This window comes from Oncorhynchus mykiss, chromosome 20 (genome assembly GCF_013265735.2).
Source record: "Oncorhynchus mykiss isolate Arlee chromosome 20, USDA_OmykA_1.1, whole genome shotgun sequence".
NCBI classification, from domain to species: Eukaryota; Metazoa; Chordata; class Actinopteri; order Salmoniformes; family Salmonidae; genus Oncorhynchus; species Oncorhynchus mykiss.
In genome coordinates this window covers 38,745,327-38,763,209 of record NC_048584.1, presented here as the reverse complement: position 1 = coordinate 38,763,209, position 17,883 = coordinate 38,745,327, and the positions used below count along the sequence as shown (strand labels likewise).

General features: G+C 42.1%; 1 protein-coding gene across 1 annotated transcript; it reads left to right on the top strand.

Annotated features, from left to right (window-relative positions):
* The first annotated feature begins 608 nt into the window (after nt 1-608).
* kcnj2a (potassium inwardly rectifying channel subfamily J member 2a) lies at nt 609-9,453 on the top strand. The gene is made up of 2 exons (XM_021576592.2): nt 609-781; nt 5,619-9,453. The coding sequence occupies exon 2, from the start codon at nt 5,899-5,901 to the stop codon at nt 7,180-7,182; it is 1,284 nt and encodes a 427-aa protein (XP_021432267.1). The 5' UTR covers nt 609-781; nt 5,619-5,898; the 3' UTR covers nt 7,183-9,453.
* Nucleotides 9,454-17,883: the final 8,430 nt, after the last annotated feature.

Sequence of the window (17,883 nt, the reverse complement as noted above, 5' to 3'; positions counted from 1 at the left end):
GTGGGTCCAGGGTGTCTGGAAGGATGGCGTCAATGTGAGCCATGACCAGCCTTTCAAAGCATTTCATAGGTACGGATATAAGCGACACGGTGGTAGTCATTTACACAGGTTACCTGGGCGTTCATGGGCACAGGGACTATGGTGGTCCGCTTGAAACATGTAGGTATTACAGACTGGGTCGGGGAAAGGTGGAAATATATAACTTGTCCACTTTGTAGACTAGAAAAATATACCCTAAAGGGGAAATTATGTTCCTGTGTTCTGCCTAAAATGAGATGACACCCCCCTCCTCCGCCCCAGGCAACCCAAAAACGAACAATCGATCAGTAATATGAATAAGCACCGCTAAAACCAACCCATTTGTTGTTACGCATGACCCTCCTCTCCAAACCCCTGACATGTGTCTCCCAAAACATTACTTGCGGTTTGTAGCCTATGAATTTTCACTCACACGGTTTCATACGTCAGTGTAAATGTATCAGCCTACTTCAACGCGTTCTTCCTCTCCGTAATACTATTGGCTGGGTAGGGTCCAGAAGGCGGGGCATGCCGGTATACGCTATTTAAATTACTTTGAGCACTATTCGCTAAGCACATTATTAAGACCAGTCATTTCATTGACATGAGGGAGTTTCAGTTCTCGCTGTCATCATAACAAGAAGGCAACATTAAATCCAAAACAGAAACAAACGCTTTGAAACGTGTTTACCAGCGGACATATCTTCTGGAATATAATGTCAACTAACTTTTGATTTTGTCCCGGTCTATAAATGTGCAACAGGTAAGGTTTAACAACCTCTTTGTAGCAATTCGTATCAAACGTATGGGGAAGTTGACGATGCTGCATAACATAGACTACTGTTTATTTGATATATTTGAGAATATTGGGTTAGTTGCACTTGGACAGTCGCTCCTTTGAATGGATGCGCTGCGCTGTAGTCACCCCGCCGACTTTCAGACAAAGTCATACCCACTGTGGTTAGAAGCTTGCAGAGCAGGACTTTTCATTGTTTATTAATCCATATCATTTCATCAACCTGTTTAAATCCATAATAATACATTTTAAGTGCAAAAACATGCCATGTTTATGCGTCGGCTGATTCATACAGTTATGATGTAATACACTGCTCACAAACAGGCAGAACACATCCCAAAAGTTACAATTTGTCATGCAATCAGTGTTAATCGTATATCTGTTTCCATGTAAACGTACATTCATGTACAATTATCACGGTATGGATGGAATGTTTGAACGATGTATGAGAGATTGCATCACTCAGTCAGTTCACGTTTTTTAGCCCGCACCTGTTCGCGTTTCTCGTTGGCATGTCGAGTGCTGCTTGGAGTCTGGAGCCACATACTGTATTCTATATTAAAGCTCCAATGCAACCGTTTTTTTTTTAAATCTCAATATCAAATCATTACTGGGTAACAATTACTTACTGCAATTGTTTTCAATTGAAATGATAAAAATAAAAAAAATAAAAAATAGCTTCTAAGACTGTCTGGGAGTAGTCTGAGTGGGGAGGGGAAAACGGAAGACTAGCTGTTATTGGCAGAAAGGTTTGGATCTCTCTTTCTTATTGGTCTATTAACTCATTTATCAGGCAGGCCAATACTCCATTCCACCAAAACAGACAGAAATGTATTTTCAAGCAGCTCTTACACTAAAAATGAATTATCATCATTTTCACAAATTCACAGTATTATTCCAGCCTCATAGTGTGAAAATAGATGTATATATGAAACAGGAAAATCAAGTTTTTTGACTCCACTGGGCATGTAAAATGGTAGTCCTAGATGAGACAGCTTTTTGTGTACTGCAACAAGACCATCCTCAAGGTGACCGTAAATGACGCTGGCAGCGGGTCAGGGAGTTACCATAAATTCTGTAAGTTGTGTTTCTGCAGGACACTTCAACCATGACATTGTTTCCGCAGTGTGAATATTGGCACCGTACATACACCTCTCAGATTAGGCCAGTCCAGCAGTACTAATTCAATCAGAGATCAGAGGGATTCCATTTTCCACAGAACATAATTATCCCACTGATCAAAAAAGAGGATATAACCGAACAATAAACAGTCATGTTTTTCCATTCGGTTATCATGGTGTCATAGCAACAGATGGGAAAATAGCATCTATTGATGTTACTAAAAGACAATACAAAATTCAACATGTCTGTAATCATTTTCCATTAAGTGTCCTCTCAACCCCCCCCCCCCCAAAAGCAAACAAAACATAGCCGCATCAATTTCTATTCACGTCACTCTGTCAGGAAAAACAGACTAGTACAAGTTGGAAAGATACTTATTTAGTTGGCGGGAAAAGCTCATATTAATCATGTAATGTGTAAACTGCACAGTCATCCTAACTGGTGTTGATTGAGGAGAGGTTGAGATGTAGCCTGACTTTGCATGTCTAATTAGTAATTACTGTCAACAATCCAGAATTACCCATATTCCCAAAATAGTGCCCATGTATGATGAGAGAGTTCCTCCTGACTACTCACCACCAACATGCTCTTTGAGATACAAGTTAATGAGAGAGAGAGAGTTAAGGAAGCATTCTAGGAGCTGATACTGCAGATACCACTCTATAAACAATTTTTACAAACATGAAGGGAAATATCTGAAGGCAGTCTACATACTAGAGAAAATTTGTAAATTGACTTAACAGAGACTGTAGTCTACTCATATCTATTCACGGTTCACGAGTCAAAATCATCATATTTAGTGATTTCAGTTTTGCAAGGGAGCAAGAATAAAAGCTATATCTTATCCTTTTAATATTAAACGACAATAAGAAAAGCTATTTCTTCAACTTTACATGTTAAAGAACACAAATAAATTCCCTATATTTTCCTCACGCACTCACATACCTTTTCATCACTGACTCTCATATCACAAAATCTCCCAAAAGTATTTTTTAAATAATCTAAACACATTTTTTTGGGATATAACCCCACCCCACCCCTAAGAAAACACAACAGAAGAGTTCACAGTGTTCGTTGCAACCATGGTTGGTTGCTAGGACAGCGAGGTCTAGAACATGTATAACACTTCAGACACAGGCAGGCAGGGCTCTCTCTAATGAGTGGTGTTTCTGTAGTGCCAGAGACAGAATCCTCACAGGACAGCCATTATGCTGCTGAGAGAATATGAAGTCCCAGAGGACTCTGTGAGTCAACAAGCTATGCTGATGTACTCAAGTACACCCAGAGAGAGAGAGGGGGGGGGGGGGGGGAGAGAGAGAGAGAGACAGAGAGAGAGAGATTTCCCCCAGCAAAAAAATATGTATGTTTCATATTCATATCTGCACATTATACTATACTCAACAAGCATATAAACGTTGGTCCCATGTTTCATGAGCTGAAATTAAGGAAAAAGGAAACCTCACACTGCTCTTGATAGTCTCACTGATCTTTAATAAGCTTTACGTATCGGCCTCACGGCCTTCGTCAGAGCTTTTGTGAATTTTTTTAAATTAGCACCTTTATGTAGACCTAGCCCCGCCCACATCCGTTCCACACATGGAAAGAGGTTGGAGACGAAGGAAAAACAAATAAGTGCTACCAAATATAACAATATGCATGTCATAAATATTCAAGTAAAGTGTGTAAATAAAACGTATTAAACACGTCTGTAAAACCACAATGAGGACATAGCAAGTTTTATTTGATCCTTTAGGAAATAATGTCTGGAGGGTGAAATTCCCAAAACATTCTCTTTTACTCAGAGTATTATTGATATTACCTCCCCTGTCTGATATCTTAACTTTCTCTATGCCACAAAATCTCAAGGTAGAAATGTCATGCTTCAGGTCATTGAAATGTACTGCGACTGGATAACCCCTGTCATTTCTCCTGATTGAACTTTTATGTTCACTGATTCTCTGTTTGAGAGAACGAGAGGTTCATGAGCTGAAATGAAAGATCTCAGGACGGGTCAATATGCACCAAAAGCTTATTTCTCTGTTTACATCCTTGTTAGTGAGTATTTCTCCTTTGCCAAGATAATCTATCCATCTGACAGGTGTGGCATATCAAGAAGCTGATTAAACAGCATGATCGTTACACAGGTGCACCTTGTGCCAGGGACAATACAGGGCCACTTTAAAATGTGCAGTTTTGTCACACAACACACTGCCACAGATGTCTCAAGTTTTGAGGGAGCATGCAATTGGCATGCTGACTGCAGGAATGTCACCCGGAACTGTTGCCAGGGAATTTAATGTTCATTTCTCTATCATAAGCCGCCTCCAATGTCATTTTCGAGAATTTGGCAGTACGTCCAACAGACCTCACAACCGCCGACCACATGTAACCACACCAGCCCAGGACCTCCACATCCGGCTTCTTTACCTGCAGGATCATATGTGACCAGCAACCCAGACAGCTGATGAAACTGAGGAGTATTTCTGTCTGTAATAAAACCCTTTTGTTGGCAAAAACTTATTCTGAATTGAGCCAGGCCCACCCATGGTTGCGGCCCTGCCCAGTCGTGTGAAATCCATAGATTACGGCATATTTAATTAATTTAAATTGACTGATTTCCTTATATAAATTGTAACTCAGTTCAGTGTAATATACGTGCAGTATGTTTCCATGCATGTAGGTCTAGTGTCCTAAGTCAAGTTATCACTAATCGGAAAGTCTCCACAAACATGAATATAATCAAGTCACACAGAAAATGGAATAATATTTCTGTACAATTGACACCCCATTAAAGTACCTCATTACAACCTGAAAACACCAATCTTGAGCCTTAGATAGTTTCCAGAACCCTAATAAGTGACATTCGAGAAAAGAGCCCGTTCGGTCGGTTGGCCAAATGATGTGGTACTGTAGTTTACATTCAAGCAACAAAACAATTTCCATCTTTCCAAGGTTGTGATTAGCATTAGGTATGTGAAAATGGGTATTAAGAACACACCAGTGGGTAATGAGGCAGTAGGATTGGTTCACGCACCGAGCAATTTGTCAAACAGGCTGGTGTGACAGACAGTAAGACTGTCTTCACAGAGTGGAAGTGACGGGTCTACCTGTATTAAACTGAAGGCAATCGTTCATTTGCTGCTTTAACAAGACTGTTACTTCCTCTTCCATGTTGCAAGTAATGTACTGTCTGTCGTTGTTCCCCAGAAATAAGAAATTACAATGGTTATACGTGCGTCTGAGCTCGATCAGTTATCATTTATCTTGGGGGGGGGTCCAAAGAAGCCATGAGTGCACTTGATCCCGTAGAGGCCCCGCAACCCACAATCCAACGGGAAATGATCGTGGCGACACTCTGTGGGCAACAAAAAACAAGTATGCTTTGTGACTGACCATCAGTGGGACATCGCTCACATTACTCCCTGACCTCTCTCAGTAGAGAGTGGAGAAGCCAGGATAGGGTTAAATATGACTGTTGTCATAACCGAATGAAATATTGTTGGCACGAGGAGACGTGCTTGTTCTTGCCCTTGGGTATACAGTATTTGATTGTTTTCTCAGGCTTCACAACACGACAGAGAAATCGATTGGATATTGAAGTAATCTTCATGACAGTTGGTGGTATTTCATGTATCATGACTCATCAGCAAGTCTAAAACCTTTCTCTCTCTTTTTCCCTCAGCATACTTCATTGGTGAGGTCCGGCTGCCTGATGAGAGAGCACTACTCAACCCCAAGGACCTCTCCCTGGTTGCAGTCAAGCTAGAGGCAGTCGAAGACCGAGAGAGAGGCTTTGTCTCCTCCTCCCTCCTTTCCTTCGTCCGCCTCACTTCACCACCCCATTTTCTGCTTGAGTTGGTCCCGTTAGTGTTTCAAAACTGTTTCTCCAACGCTTTTTCAAGAAACTCAGACTGTTTTCCAAAGCAGAAGCAGCGCCACAGCCCTCCCACCAGAACGAGGTGATGGGAAGTGTGCGAGCCAACCGCTACAGCATAGTGTCAACCGAGGAGCACGGTATGAAGTTGGCCACCGTGGCAGTGCCCAACGGGTATGGGAATGGCAAAGGAAAGGTGCACACGCGGCACCAGCCCCAGAGCCGCTTCGTCAAGAAGGACGGTCACTGCAATGTGCAGTTCATCAATGTGTCCGAGAAAGGACAGCGTTACCTCGCTGACATCTTCACGACATGCGTGGACATCCGCTGGCGGTGGATGTTTGTCATCTTCTGCCTTGCCTTCCTCCTGTCGTGGCTGTTCTTCGGCTGCATCTTCTGGCTGGTCGCCATCTTCCACGGGGACTTGGAGAACGACTCCCAGAAGTGCGTCTCCAACGTGAGCAGTTTCACTGCAGCCTTCCTGTTTTCCATCGAGACCCAGACCACCATCGGCTACGGCTACCGCTACGTCACCGACGAGTGTCCTGTGGCGGTCTTCATGGTGGTCTTCCAGAGCATTGTGGGCTGCATTATCGACGCCTTCATCATCGGCGCCGTCATGGCCAAGATGGCCAAGCCCAAGAAGAGGAACGAGACGCTGGTGTTCAGCCACAACGCTACAGTGGCCATGAGGGACAACAAGCTGTGTCTGATGTGGCGCGTGGGCAACCTGAGGAAAAGCCACCTGGTGGAGGCCCACGTGCGTGCCCACCTCCTCAAGTCGCGCACCACTGCAGAAGGGGAGTTCATCCCTCTGGACCAGATGGACATTGATGTGGGCTTCGACAGCGGAGTCGATCGTATCTTCCTGGTGTCGCCCATCACCATCGTCCACAAGATCGACGAGGACAGCCCATTCTATAACATGAGCAAGCAAGAGCTGGAGACGTCCGAGTTCGAGATCGTGGTCATCCTGGAAGGGATGGTGGAGGCCACGGCCATGACCACCCAGTGCCGCAGCTCCTACCTGGCCAGCGAGATCCTGTGGGGCCACCGCTTCGAGCCGGTGCTCTTCGAGGAGAAGAGCTACTACAAGGTGGACTACTCTCGTTTTCATAAGACTTACGAGGTTCCCAGTACCCCGCTGTGCAGTGCCAGAGACCTGGCCGAGAAAAAATACATCCTGTCCAGCTCCAACTCCTTCTGTTACGAGAACGAGGTGGCGCTGACTAACAAAGAGGAGATGGACGAGGGGAACGGGGGTAGCGTGGGCCCAGATGTAACCCAGACAGACAATATGTCAGACTCAGAGCATCACCAGGCCACTGTGCCACTAGAGTCCAGGCCCCTGAGACGAGAATCTGAAATATGACTGTGCAGAGGCTGCAGATCACCTCACAGAGAAGAAGGTTCTGATTCTAGAATCCCATCTAGTTGTTATAAATGGCACATTGAGCTGAGCTGGGCCTAGTGTAAAGGACATTGAGCTGAGCTGGACATTGGGTAAATGACATTGAGCTGAGCTGGGCCTTGGGTGAAGGACAGGTTCATGCCGACGGTACTGCTGTGGGAAGGGGGTAGCTGGGGACTTGTAACTTTTTTTTAAACAATGTAATTGCATATTACAGCAAGCACGGCACTATGAAATGTGTGCAGATAGGAAGGAAAACTTTCTCGAAAAAGGTTCCCACAAGAAAATGAAATGTATGTATCACTTTAGCATCTATGTATAGAAAGGAATGTGCATCTGTATAACATATTGGAATGGGTGTTAGCTACGATGACTTGAAAATAGCAGGCATGTCTCTCTGTTTATCTGTCCAGCAAATCATGAACAAGATGAGAACAACGGTTGTATTTCTATTGTCTGCCTTTTAGTATATAAAACAAATGCTGCTATAATCAAATTCTCTACTTTCTCGTTTCAGAGAAACTCGAAGGGGAAAACTTGCAAAGATGCCTACCCATAGAGTAACAGAGAGATTTAGAAAGTTCTGCTCTGTGAAAACCAAATATTATTTTTATTTAGCTAATTTGCACTTTGAATTGATCCTGGGCACCCAGCTCCAAAGTACTCTAAAGTTTCGGGAATGTTAATCCAAACAATTAAAGATGCAGTACAACTTGGCAACGAAACCTTTTTTTTTTTGCAGTGAATGCAAACTGTTTTAGCCTTTGAATAGACCGTCGTGTTGCAGTCAACTGGTGATCTTTGGTGAATTACATCCAAGGCAATGTAGCTCAATGTAGAGAGACATTCCTACTATCGGAGAAGACATACTATGCAGCCATTGTAAAGTAGTGCAATAAAAACTGGATCAAATGATCAATTAGAGAAATGTTTCTGAACTATTAGCATTCATCCATACTGAAACGTATCCAAAGCAGATCCATGGTCATGTTGTATGTGCTGTTGGTAATGAGCCGGTCTCTTAACAGACGTACAACATAACATACATTAAAGGGTCATTCAATGCTGGTCAAATCAATAGAAACTTGCCTGTTTTGTTTGAAGGAAATTAGCAGGGTGGTATTAGTATTCGAAAGTGAAGCTGAACTGAATAAACAACACCGACAAGACAAGGGAGGAGGGAAAATTAGCATACGAATGTTCTTTAAAAACAGTGCTGCTACGTTGTTGCATTTTGTAGGGTTTGATAACAGAAGACGCCAAATATAATAATTATTATTATTATAATTATGTGTCTCATCCATTTGTTATAAGTGGTAGAATTAGAGTATTTTTGAAGTAATTAAAAAAAAAAAATCAAGACAAAATATTTATTTTCTAACCCGTGTATACAGTGTAGATGTTGCTAGAACTTAATGAATCAATATCACCGTGGTAACCGTCACGGATAAACACAGTTATATGGCCCTTATGATGCCCGGGCTTCTGTAAGGTTTTTTCCATCGTTTTCATAGTCAAAGCTAAACATACAAGCCAGGTTCTAGGCCCTAGATGAGACCAGTAGCATGTTGTTAAGGCGAGATGCTCAGAACATAACAGTGTTACAATACTTCTCTTTTTTTATATACATAACTTTCTACATCTTTATACATATCTTTTTTAAGTAAAACAACAAAACATCCCTTTTTTTTCCTTAGTACTTTACAATCGTCCACTCTTCTGCCATCACAAAAAAGAGCACATCTTCACCTATAGGCTCTTTAAATAAGGAGAGAATAAAAGACAGTACATACCCTATCTTTGCTGTTCATGCATTCATATTTATATCCAGAGGAGGTCTATGGATTGCCATGCCTTGTTATCAAATATCATTTTATTTTTCATTATAAGTTGTTTGGATTGGAAAACGTGGTTTTAATAAGCCAACAGTACTGTATCCCAGGCATGTTAATAAGGTGTATTGAAAGCCTGTAGAGTTTGCATTATGACAAATCTATCTCCTATTTCTTTATTTTTGAAACAACGGTTAAAAGCCGTTAGGCTACAATGACCCGTTTCTTGTACATAGAACCCCGCCCTCCCTGTTCCAGTCATTTTGTATCAGAGTCTTCCAGTTGTACTGCAGAACAACGGAATGTACAGAGTTTTATACTATTCAGAATATTATTGTTATTATTATTGTACAAGCGATTTATTATATTGTTCTTTTTTTCAATAAAACCTCAATGATCATTTGCAGTTCTGTTCATACCAGCCATGAATAGGCTGGTATTTGGGATGCAGATATGGAAAAATCCAGAATTCACCAAAGCCCAGTGGGTCAGCTCTGGTAGAGTATGGTTTGAAGGGACCCTGTAGGGGTGAGTGGGGTAAGTTGAGCCATTTTTTACATTCAGCATCACTCCGTCAAGGGAAATATAGTATTGTTTCTAATAAAGATATATACAATACATATATTTCATGATGTTGTGTATCCATGGATATAATCAGAAATAATGTAAACATTACAGTTTTGAAAACATAGGCTGTTCCCCCCCCAAAAATGGTCTCTTGGCACAACTTATGCGATAAGTTGAGCTGCCTATACATTTCTGTACTGAATGAAATATTACCACTATCTTAATATAACCATGTCCATCTCTATTTCCTAAACATAATTAAACACAATTCTTAATCATTTTAAGCATATTTTAACACCTAACAATAACTTTTTTCTCTTTAAAACACTTTAACATGGGCCAGGCCCTGTTGTAACCTCATATCCCAGTGATAATGCCTTGCACTTCAATTAACTTAACTTCCCTTTGGCTCAACCATTGGCTCAATTTACCCCATGGCAATTGGCTCAACTTACCCCAAGGCAAACATGTTGACTATATTAGCCAACAGCTAAAGGATGCATTTTCATGCAAGTTTTAGGACCTCATATTGAAGCTTATAGAGATCACAACTGACATATAGAACAATCTTAAAATGATCTACTTTGGTTTAGATACAAGCATCATCAAATCAAATCAAATGTATTTATATAGCCCTTCGTACATCAGCTGATATCACAAAGTGCTGTACAGAAACCCAGCCTAAAACCCCAAACAGCAAGCAATGCAGGTGTAGAAGCACGGTGGCTAGGAAAAACTCCCTAGAAAGGCCAACAGGAAGAAACCTAGAGAGGAACCAGGCTATGTGGGGTGGCCAGTCCTCTTCTGGCTGTGCCGGGTGGAGATTATAACAGAACATGGCCAAGATGTTCAAATGTCCATAAGTGACCAGCATGGTCCAATAATAATAAGGCAGAACAGTTGAAACTGGAGGAGCAGCACGGCCAGGTGGACTGGCAACAGCAAGGAGTCATCAGGCCAGGTAGTCCTGAGGCATGGTCCTAAGCTCAGGTCCTCCAAGAAAAGAGAGAAAGAGAGAGAGAATTAGAGGGAGCATACTTAAATTCACACAGGACACCGGGTAAGACAGGAGAAATACTCCAGATATAACAGACTGGCCCTAGCCCCCCGACACATAAACTACTGCAGCATAAATGCTGGTGGCTGAGACAAGACGGGTCGAGAGACACTGTGGCCTCGTCCGACGATACCACCGGACAGGGCCAACCAGGCAGGGTATAACCCCACCCACTTTGCCAAAGCACAGACCCCCACACCACTAGAGGGATATCTTCAACCACCAACTTACTACCCTGAGACAAGGCCAAGTATAGCCCACGAAGATCTCCCCCACGGCACAAACCTGAGGCAGGCACCAACCTGGACAGGAAGATCACGTCAGTGACTCAACCCACTCAAGTGATGCTTCCCTCCTAGGGAAGGCATGGAAGAGCACCAGTAAGCCAGTGACTCAGCCCCCGTAATAGGGTTAGAGGCAGAGAATCCCAGTGGAGAGAGGGGAACCGGCCAGGCAGAGACAGCAAGGGTGGTTTGTCGCTCCAGTGCCTTTCCATTCACCTTCACACCCCTGGGCCAGACTACACTTACTCATAGGACTTACTGAAGAGATGAGTCTTCAAGAAATACTTGAAGGTCGAGACCGAGTCTGCGTCTCTCACATGGATAGGCAGACCATTCCATAAAAATTGAGCTCTATAGGAGAAAGCCTTGCCTCCAGCTGTTTGCTTAGAAATTCTAGGAACAATAATGAGGCCTGCGTCTTGTGACCGTAGCGTATGTGTACTGTAGGTATGTAGGACCAAATCAGGACCAAATCAGAAAGATAGGTGGGAGCAAGCCCATGTAATGTTTGTAGGTTAGCAGTAAAACCTTGAAAACGGCCCTTGCCTTGACAGGAAGCCAGAGGCTAGCACTGGAGTAATATTCTGGCCAGGTCGCAATTGTAAATGAGAACTTGTTCTCAACTTGCCTACCTGGTTAAATAAAGGTGAAATAAAAAAATAAAAATAAAAAATTATAGTCAAGATTCTAGCAGCCGTGTTTAGCACTAACTGAAATGTATTTAGTGTTTTATCCGGGTATTCGGAAAGTAAAACATTGCAGTAGTCTAGTCTAGAAGTGACAAAATCATTTATGCAACATTTATGGACAAAAAGTTTCTGATTTTGGCAATATTAGTGGATGGAAAAAAGCTGTCCTTGAAAAAGTCTTGATGTGTTCTTCAAAAGAGAGATCAGGGTCCAGAGTAACACCGAGGCCCTTCACAGTTTTGTTTGAGACGACTGTACAACCATTAAGATGAATTGTCAGATTCAACAGAAGATTTCTTTGTTTCTTGGGACCTAGAACTAGCATCTCTATTTTGTCCGAGTTTAAAAGTAAAACATTTGCCGTCTTCCACTTCCTTATGCCTGAAGCACAGGCTTCAAGGGAGGGACATTTTGGTGCTTCACCATGTTTCATCGAAAGCTACAGCTGTGTATTGTCAGCATAGCAGTGAAAGTTAACATTATGTTTCCGAATGACATCACCAAGAGGTTAAATATAAAGTGAAAACTATAGTGGTCATAAAACAAAACCTTGAGGAACACCAAAATGTACAGTTGATTTGAGTTGAGTTGATCTAAACCACGCCAGAACTTGTCCGTGTAGACAAATTTGGGTTTCCAATCTCTCCAAAAGAATGCGGTGATCGATGGTATCAAAAGCAGCACTGAGGTCTAGGAGCACGAGGAGAGATGCAGAGCCTTGGTCTGACGCCATTAAAAGGTAATTTACCACCTTCACGAGTGCAGTCTCAGTGCTATGATGGGGTCTAAAACCAAACTGAAGCATTTCATATACATTGTTTGTCTTCAGGAAGGCAATGAGTTGCTGCGCAAAATGTTTGAGATGAATGGGAGATTCGATATAGGCTGATAGTTTTTAATATTTTCTGAGCAAAGGTTTGGCTTTTTCAAGAGAGCCTTTATTACTGCCACTTTTAGTGAGTTTGGTACACATCCGGTGGATAGGAAGCCGTTTATTATGTTCAACATAGAATGGCCAAGCACAGGAAGCAGGTCTTTCAGTAGTTTAGTTGTAATATGGTCCAGTATGCAGCTTGAAGGTTTAGAGGCCATGACTATTTTCATCAATGTGTCAAGAGATATAATATTTTTTTTAATTGAGTGTCTCCCTTGATCCTAGGTCCTTGCAGTGTTGTGCATACTCAGGACAACTGAGCTTTGGAGAAATACGCAGATTTAAAGAGGAGAATTCCCAGTTGGATTTTTGCCTGAGTGATGGAAGCGGGGAGAACAGGCCGTGGCTCGGGTGGCTGAGGTCCTTGATGATCTTCTTGGCTTTCCTGCGACACCTGGTGTTGTAGGTGTGCTGAAGGGCAGGTGGTGCGTTCGACTATTGTCGTGTCGTCAGCAAACTTGATGATGAAGTTGGAACTGTGTGAGACCATGCAGTCGTGGGTATACAGGAAGTGCTGAAGAAGGACTGGAAGGACTGAGGAATGCATTTGCACCTTTGTGCGGACCTCGTGTTGAGGATCAGTTTGGAGGAGGTAATATTATCTACAGTGTGCATAGTCACTTTACCCCTACCTATATGTCTGTAATATTATCTACTCCCTGACGAAGGCCATACAGGTAATATTATCTACTCCCTGACGAAGGCCATGCAGCCGAAACCCGTCGTTTAAAATAAAACGTTGTTTCTATTGGACATGCCATACTAATAAAGGCATTTTAATCAATTATATGAAGAGCGCCTTGGTCCTCCTTTCTTTTTGATGACCAATTTACCCCTTTTACCAAAGAGCACCTTCTATCCACCAAAATGTACTATTGTGTACCTTAGTAGCGCTTCCCTCCCTCCTCGTTCTACTAGTGTGCATAGTCACTTTACCCCTACCTATATGTATACATATTACCTCAATTTACCTCAAATAACCTGTATCCCCGCACATTGAGTCAGTACTGGTATCCCTGTACATACAGTATCCTCGTTATTGTTATTTTATTGTGTTACTTTTTTCTTTCTTTAGTATATTTTATTTTATATAATTTATTTACATCAAATATTTTCCAGCTGACTTAAAACAAAACTGCATTGTTGGTTAAGGGCTTGTAAGTAAGTATTTCACGGTAAGGTCTACCTACACCTGTTGTATTCAGGGCAGGTGATATGGCCCGTCAGGAAGTTCAATACCCAGTTGCACAGGGAGGTGTTCAGGGCCAGAGCTGTGAGCTTTGTGGTATGCTCAGAGGGTAATATGGTTTTGAAGGAGAGCTGACGAACAGCATCCTCACATATGCATTCCTCTTGTCCAGGTGGGTAAGGGCAGTGTGCAGTGCAATGGCGATTGCGTCGTCTGCGAATCTGTCAGGGCGGTAGGCAAATTCGAGAGGGTTGAGTATGTCAGGGAGGGAGGATTTGATGTGTTCTTTGACTAGCCTCTCGAAGCATGTTGTCTCTCTGGTTTCCAAACGACAGCTACTGTAACTGTAAGACCATTAGAATTGATTGTTGTATTTCAAGTATGACCAGAGGTCAGACTTTGGGCTACTTCTCAATCCTCCACAGTATCAAGTGTTTTTCTTGCTGATTTCTCTCTACATTTACATGTTTCTCAAGTGTGACATTGAGTGCAAAATTGAGTTTTAGTCTCCACAGGATATTCAACAATTTAATAATTTTACGTTCCAAACAGGGTCAGTTTCTTTCAATGGTCTCTGCAAAACAGACCATTTTATACTTTCAGGGATATACGCATTGATACATCTCCAGGTTAAGTTTCCATAGCAACATTTTAGTGTTCTACGTTGTAGCATACACAATAATCATATACACACATGCCCAAGGAGGAGGAGAGTAGATCTCGGTGTAAACTTTACCGGTGCTATTACGCACAATACATAAAGGGAATAAACAGGCATCCTATTTCCCAGATGAAATAGTCTCACAGTGATCAAAAAACAGCAGCAATAATATATGTTACAGATTAAAATGATTCAGAATTTGAGAAAAAAAATGAACCCTAATTCTCATCGGAGCCTATCGGTGCATCTGTATCCTTGGATTAGAGGGGTGCAGGGAGCAATATTATAATGAGCTCAGACTGACACGCCTATTGATACACCTACTGCCCCAACACATGTAAAGTGTTGGTCCTATGCTTCACCGCTGGGTTTCTCTTGTTGACTATTCAGGCAATCGGCATGAAGCTGATTCGTGGTTTACGGATGGAGAGTAAAAATGGAGATAGACAAATGGATCAAATTCAACATTCACTCCAATCTGTATGGGAATGGTAAACCATGTATGTATATCTTATGAGCACATACTGGCAATGTTTGGATGTAGCTTTCCTATCTTCCAATCTGGGTCTGCTAGCTAAATATATTAGCTAAGATAGCTTGATGTGAGTGCTAGTGAGCTAGGTAGCTTAGCTAATGTCAATGCAAGCTGTACGAACACTTGGCCCCTAAGATCTTTGTCAGGTGGACACTTGCTGATGTGTTCAATAGTGATCCCTTGAGTCTGCAAGCGTTTTGGCCAAAATGTATTTGAGACGATGGGCACTCAACGTCCCAACAATATTCCAAAATGTTCAATCCTTTCACAAGCATTGTGTCCCATGATCTGTCTCGTAGCACGAGTCGCTATGAAACACGGGCACTTAGGCAGACACACACTCCGATAGACAGTGAGAATGTTGTAAAAAACAAAATGACAACTAGCTTGCAAAGTGCCATTATAGTTGACAAAGAGTAAACAGATCATTCCGTTGTAGAACAGAACAGTTGCTGTATCCTCATGAACGTATAAAGTCAGACAGATATGATGTGGTTTGTTCTGTATTCATCCCATGTATTAACTGATAGGCTACTGTAACTCTCTGTATAGCTAAAGATACTCTTTGATAAAGCCGTTGCTAATGGGATCAATGCAGGATTAATCACTGTTTGGTTTACGAGGATAAGGCACATCTGTTCTATTTCATGTTGATAGCGTTGCTATTGTCTCTTGGATTGTTTCAAGAACGTTAATAGTATTTCCCCAACTACTTACAAATTATGTTTGCAAAGTAAATAGTATAGCTATGTAACTTCTTGTCAACATGAATAGATTTTTAAAAACTTTTCCTGCAGATGTTCCCGTGGTGACCAACACTGCCAAACTAGCCTACAGGCAGCGCTGCAAACCTTTCCCGTGTGGAAGTTTCTAAGGTGCGTTTGTAGGTAAGGTGTAAGGTGTAAGGTGCGATTGTAGGCAATAGTCTATACCTATTATGAGTGGCCTATTAAATGTATAATTTTTTCCACAGGTTACCAAAAGGTGCAACAAGTTCCCTGACATCTCCAATTACTTCATAAACATTTGTTTAGAAATTATATCTCTCAAGTCAGTTTCTCTGTAAAGTGACCTCTTGGAGCTGATCATAAGACTGTTGGATATAAAACAGCAGAATTAAACAAGCTTTGACTTCAATTAGTTTGTGACTACCTACAAATGAATCATATTTAGCCTACATCCCACCAATATACATTTCTGTATTTTAATATCAAGGAAAACACAAGATCAAAAAGATAGCTCTGTCTCGTAGGTTAATAAGGATTGGACCCTATTTTTCAATTTTCGCCTAAAATGACATACCAAAATGTAACTACCTGAAGCAGGGATTTTCATTTTCTTGAAACCATTTGAAAGGAAACATTTTGAAGTTTGTGGAAATGTGAAATTAATGTAGGAGAACATAACACATTAGATTATTATATATATATTTTTTCATAATCTTTGAAATGCAAGATAAATACACTGTGTTGTTCCAGCTTTGGTGCAATTTATATTTTGTCTGTGCCCTCTCCTCAAACAATAGCATGGTATTCCTTCACTGTAATAGCTACTGTAAATTGAACAGTGCAGTTAGATTAACACGAATTCAAGTTTTCCGCCCATATCAGATATGTCTATGTCCTGGGAAATGTTATTGTTGAGCTAACGTGCGCTAATGTGATTAGCATAAAGTTGTAAGTAACAAGAACATTTCCCAGGACATAGACATATCTGATATGGGCGGAAAACTTGAATTTGTGTTAATCTAACTGCACTGTCCAATTTACAGGGTCACCGATCCTGTGGAGGTTTTAAGCATTACGAAACTTCTATTCAATGGAATAAACCTCATGTAGCAAATAAGCCATTCATTTTTTGTTGTTGATCAAATTCGACACTCTTATTGACTTCCAAAACTCCTTTCTTGGTGGGCGAAACAACGTTTTTCCACACAGGATATGAAGGTTTGTGTCGTAAATATAACCTTAGCTCATTGACAAATAAATGAGATTGATAGTTAGCTAATAATCTCTACTTATTCTACGTTAGCTACCTATGTGATGATCCACCCTTGCTGCTGAGACTGTCAGTGGCAACTCAAGTGATGGGACTGCATCGGGTTTCAGTATCATGGGACTGCATCGGGCTTCAGTATCATGGGACTGCATCGGGCTTCAGTATCATGGGACTGCATCGGGCTTCAGTATCATGGGACTGCATCGGGTTTCAGTATCATGGGACTGCATCGGGCTTCAGTATCATGGGACTGCATCGGGCTTCAGTATCATGGGACTGCATCGGGCTTCAGTATCATGGGACTGCATCGGGCTTCAGTATCATGGGACTGCATCGGGTTTCAGTATCATGGGACTGATCGGGCTTCAGTATCATGGGACTGCATATGGTTTCAGTATCATGGGACTGCATCGGGTTTCAGTATCATGGGACTGCATCGGGCTTCAGTATCATGGGACTGCATCGGGCTTCAGTATCATGGGACTGCATCAGGTTTCAGTATCATGGGACTGCATCGGGCTTCAGTATCATGGGACTGCGTCGGGTTTCAGTATCATGGGACTGCATCGGGCTTCAGTATCATGGGACTGCGTCGGGCTTCAGTATCATGGGACTGCATCGGGTTTCAGTATCATGGGACTGCGTCGGGCTTCAGTATCATGGGACTGCATCAGGTTTCAGTATCATGGGACTGCATCGGGCTTCAGTATCATGGGACTGCATCGGGTTTCAGTATCATGGGACTGCATCGTGCTTCAGTATCATGGGACTGCATCGGGCTTCAGTATCATGGGACTGCATCAGGCTTCAGTATCAAGGGACTGCATCGGGCTTCAGTATCATGGTACTGCATCGGGCTTCAGTATCATGGGACTGCATCGGGCTTCAGTATCATGGGACTGCATCGGGCTTCAGT

Bases quoted from the DNA above. Each gene is read 5' to 3' on its own strand.
- kcnj2a (XM_021576592.2), top strand. From the start codon at position 5,899: ATGGGAAGTGTGCGAGCCAACCGCTACAGCATAGTGTCAACCGAGGAG.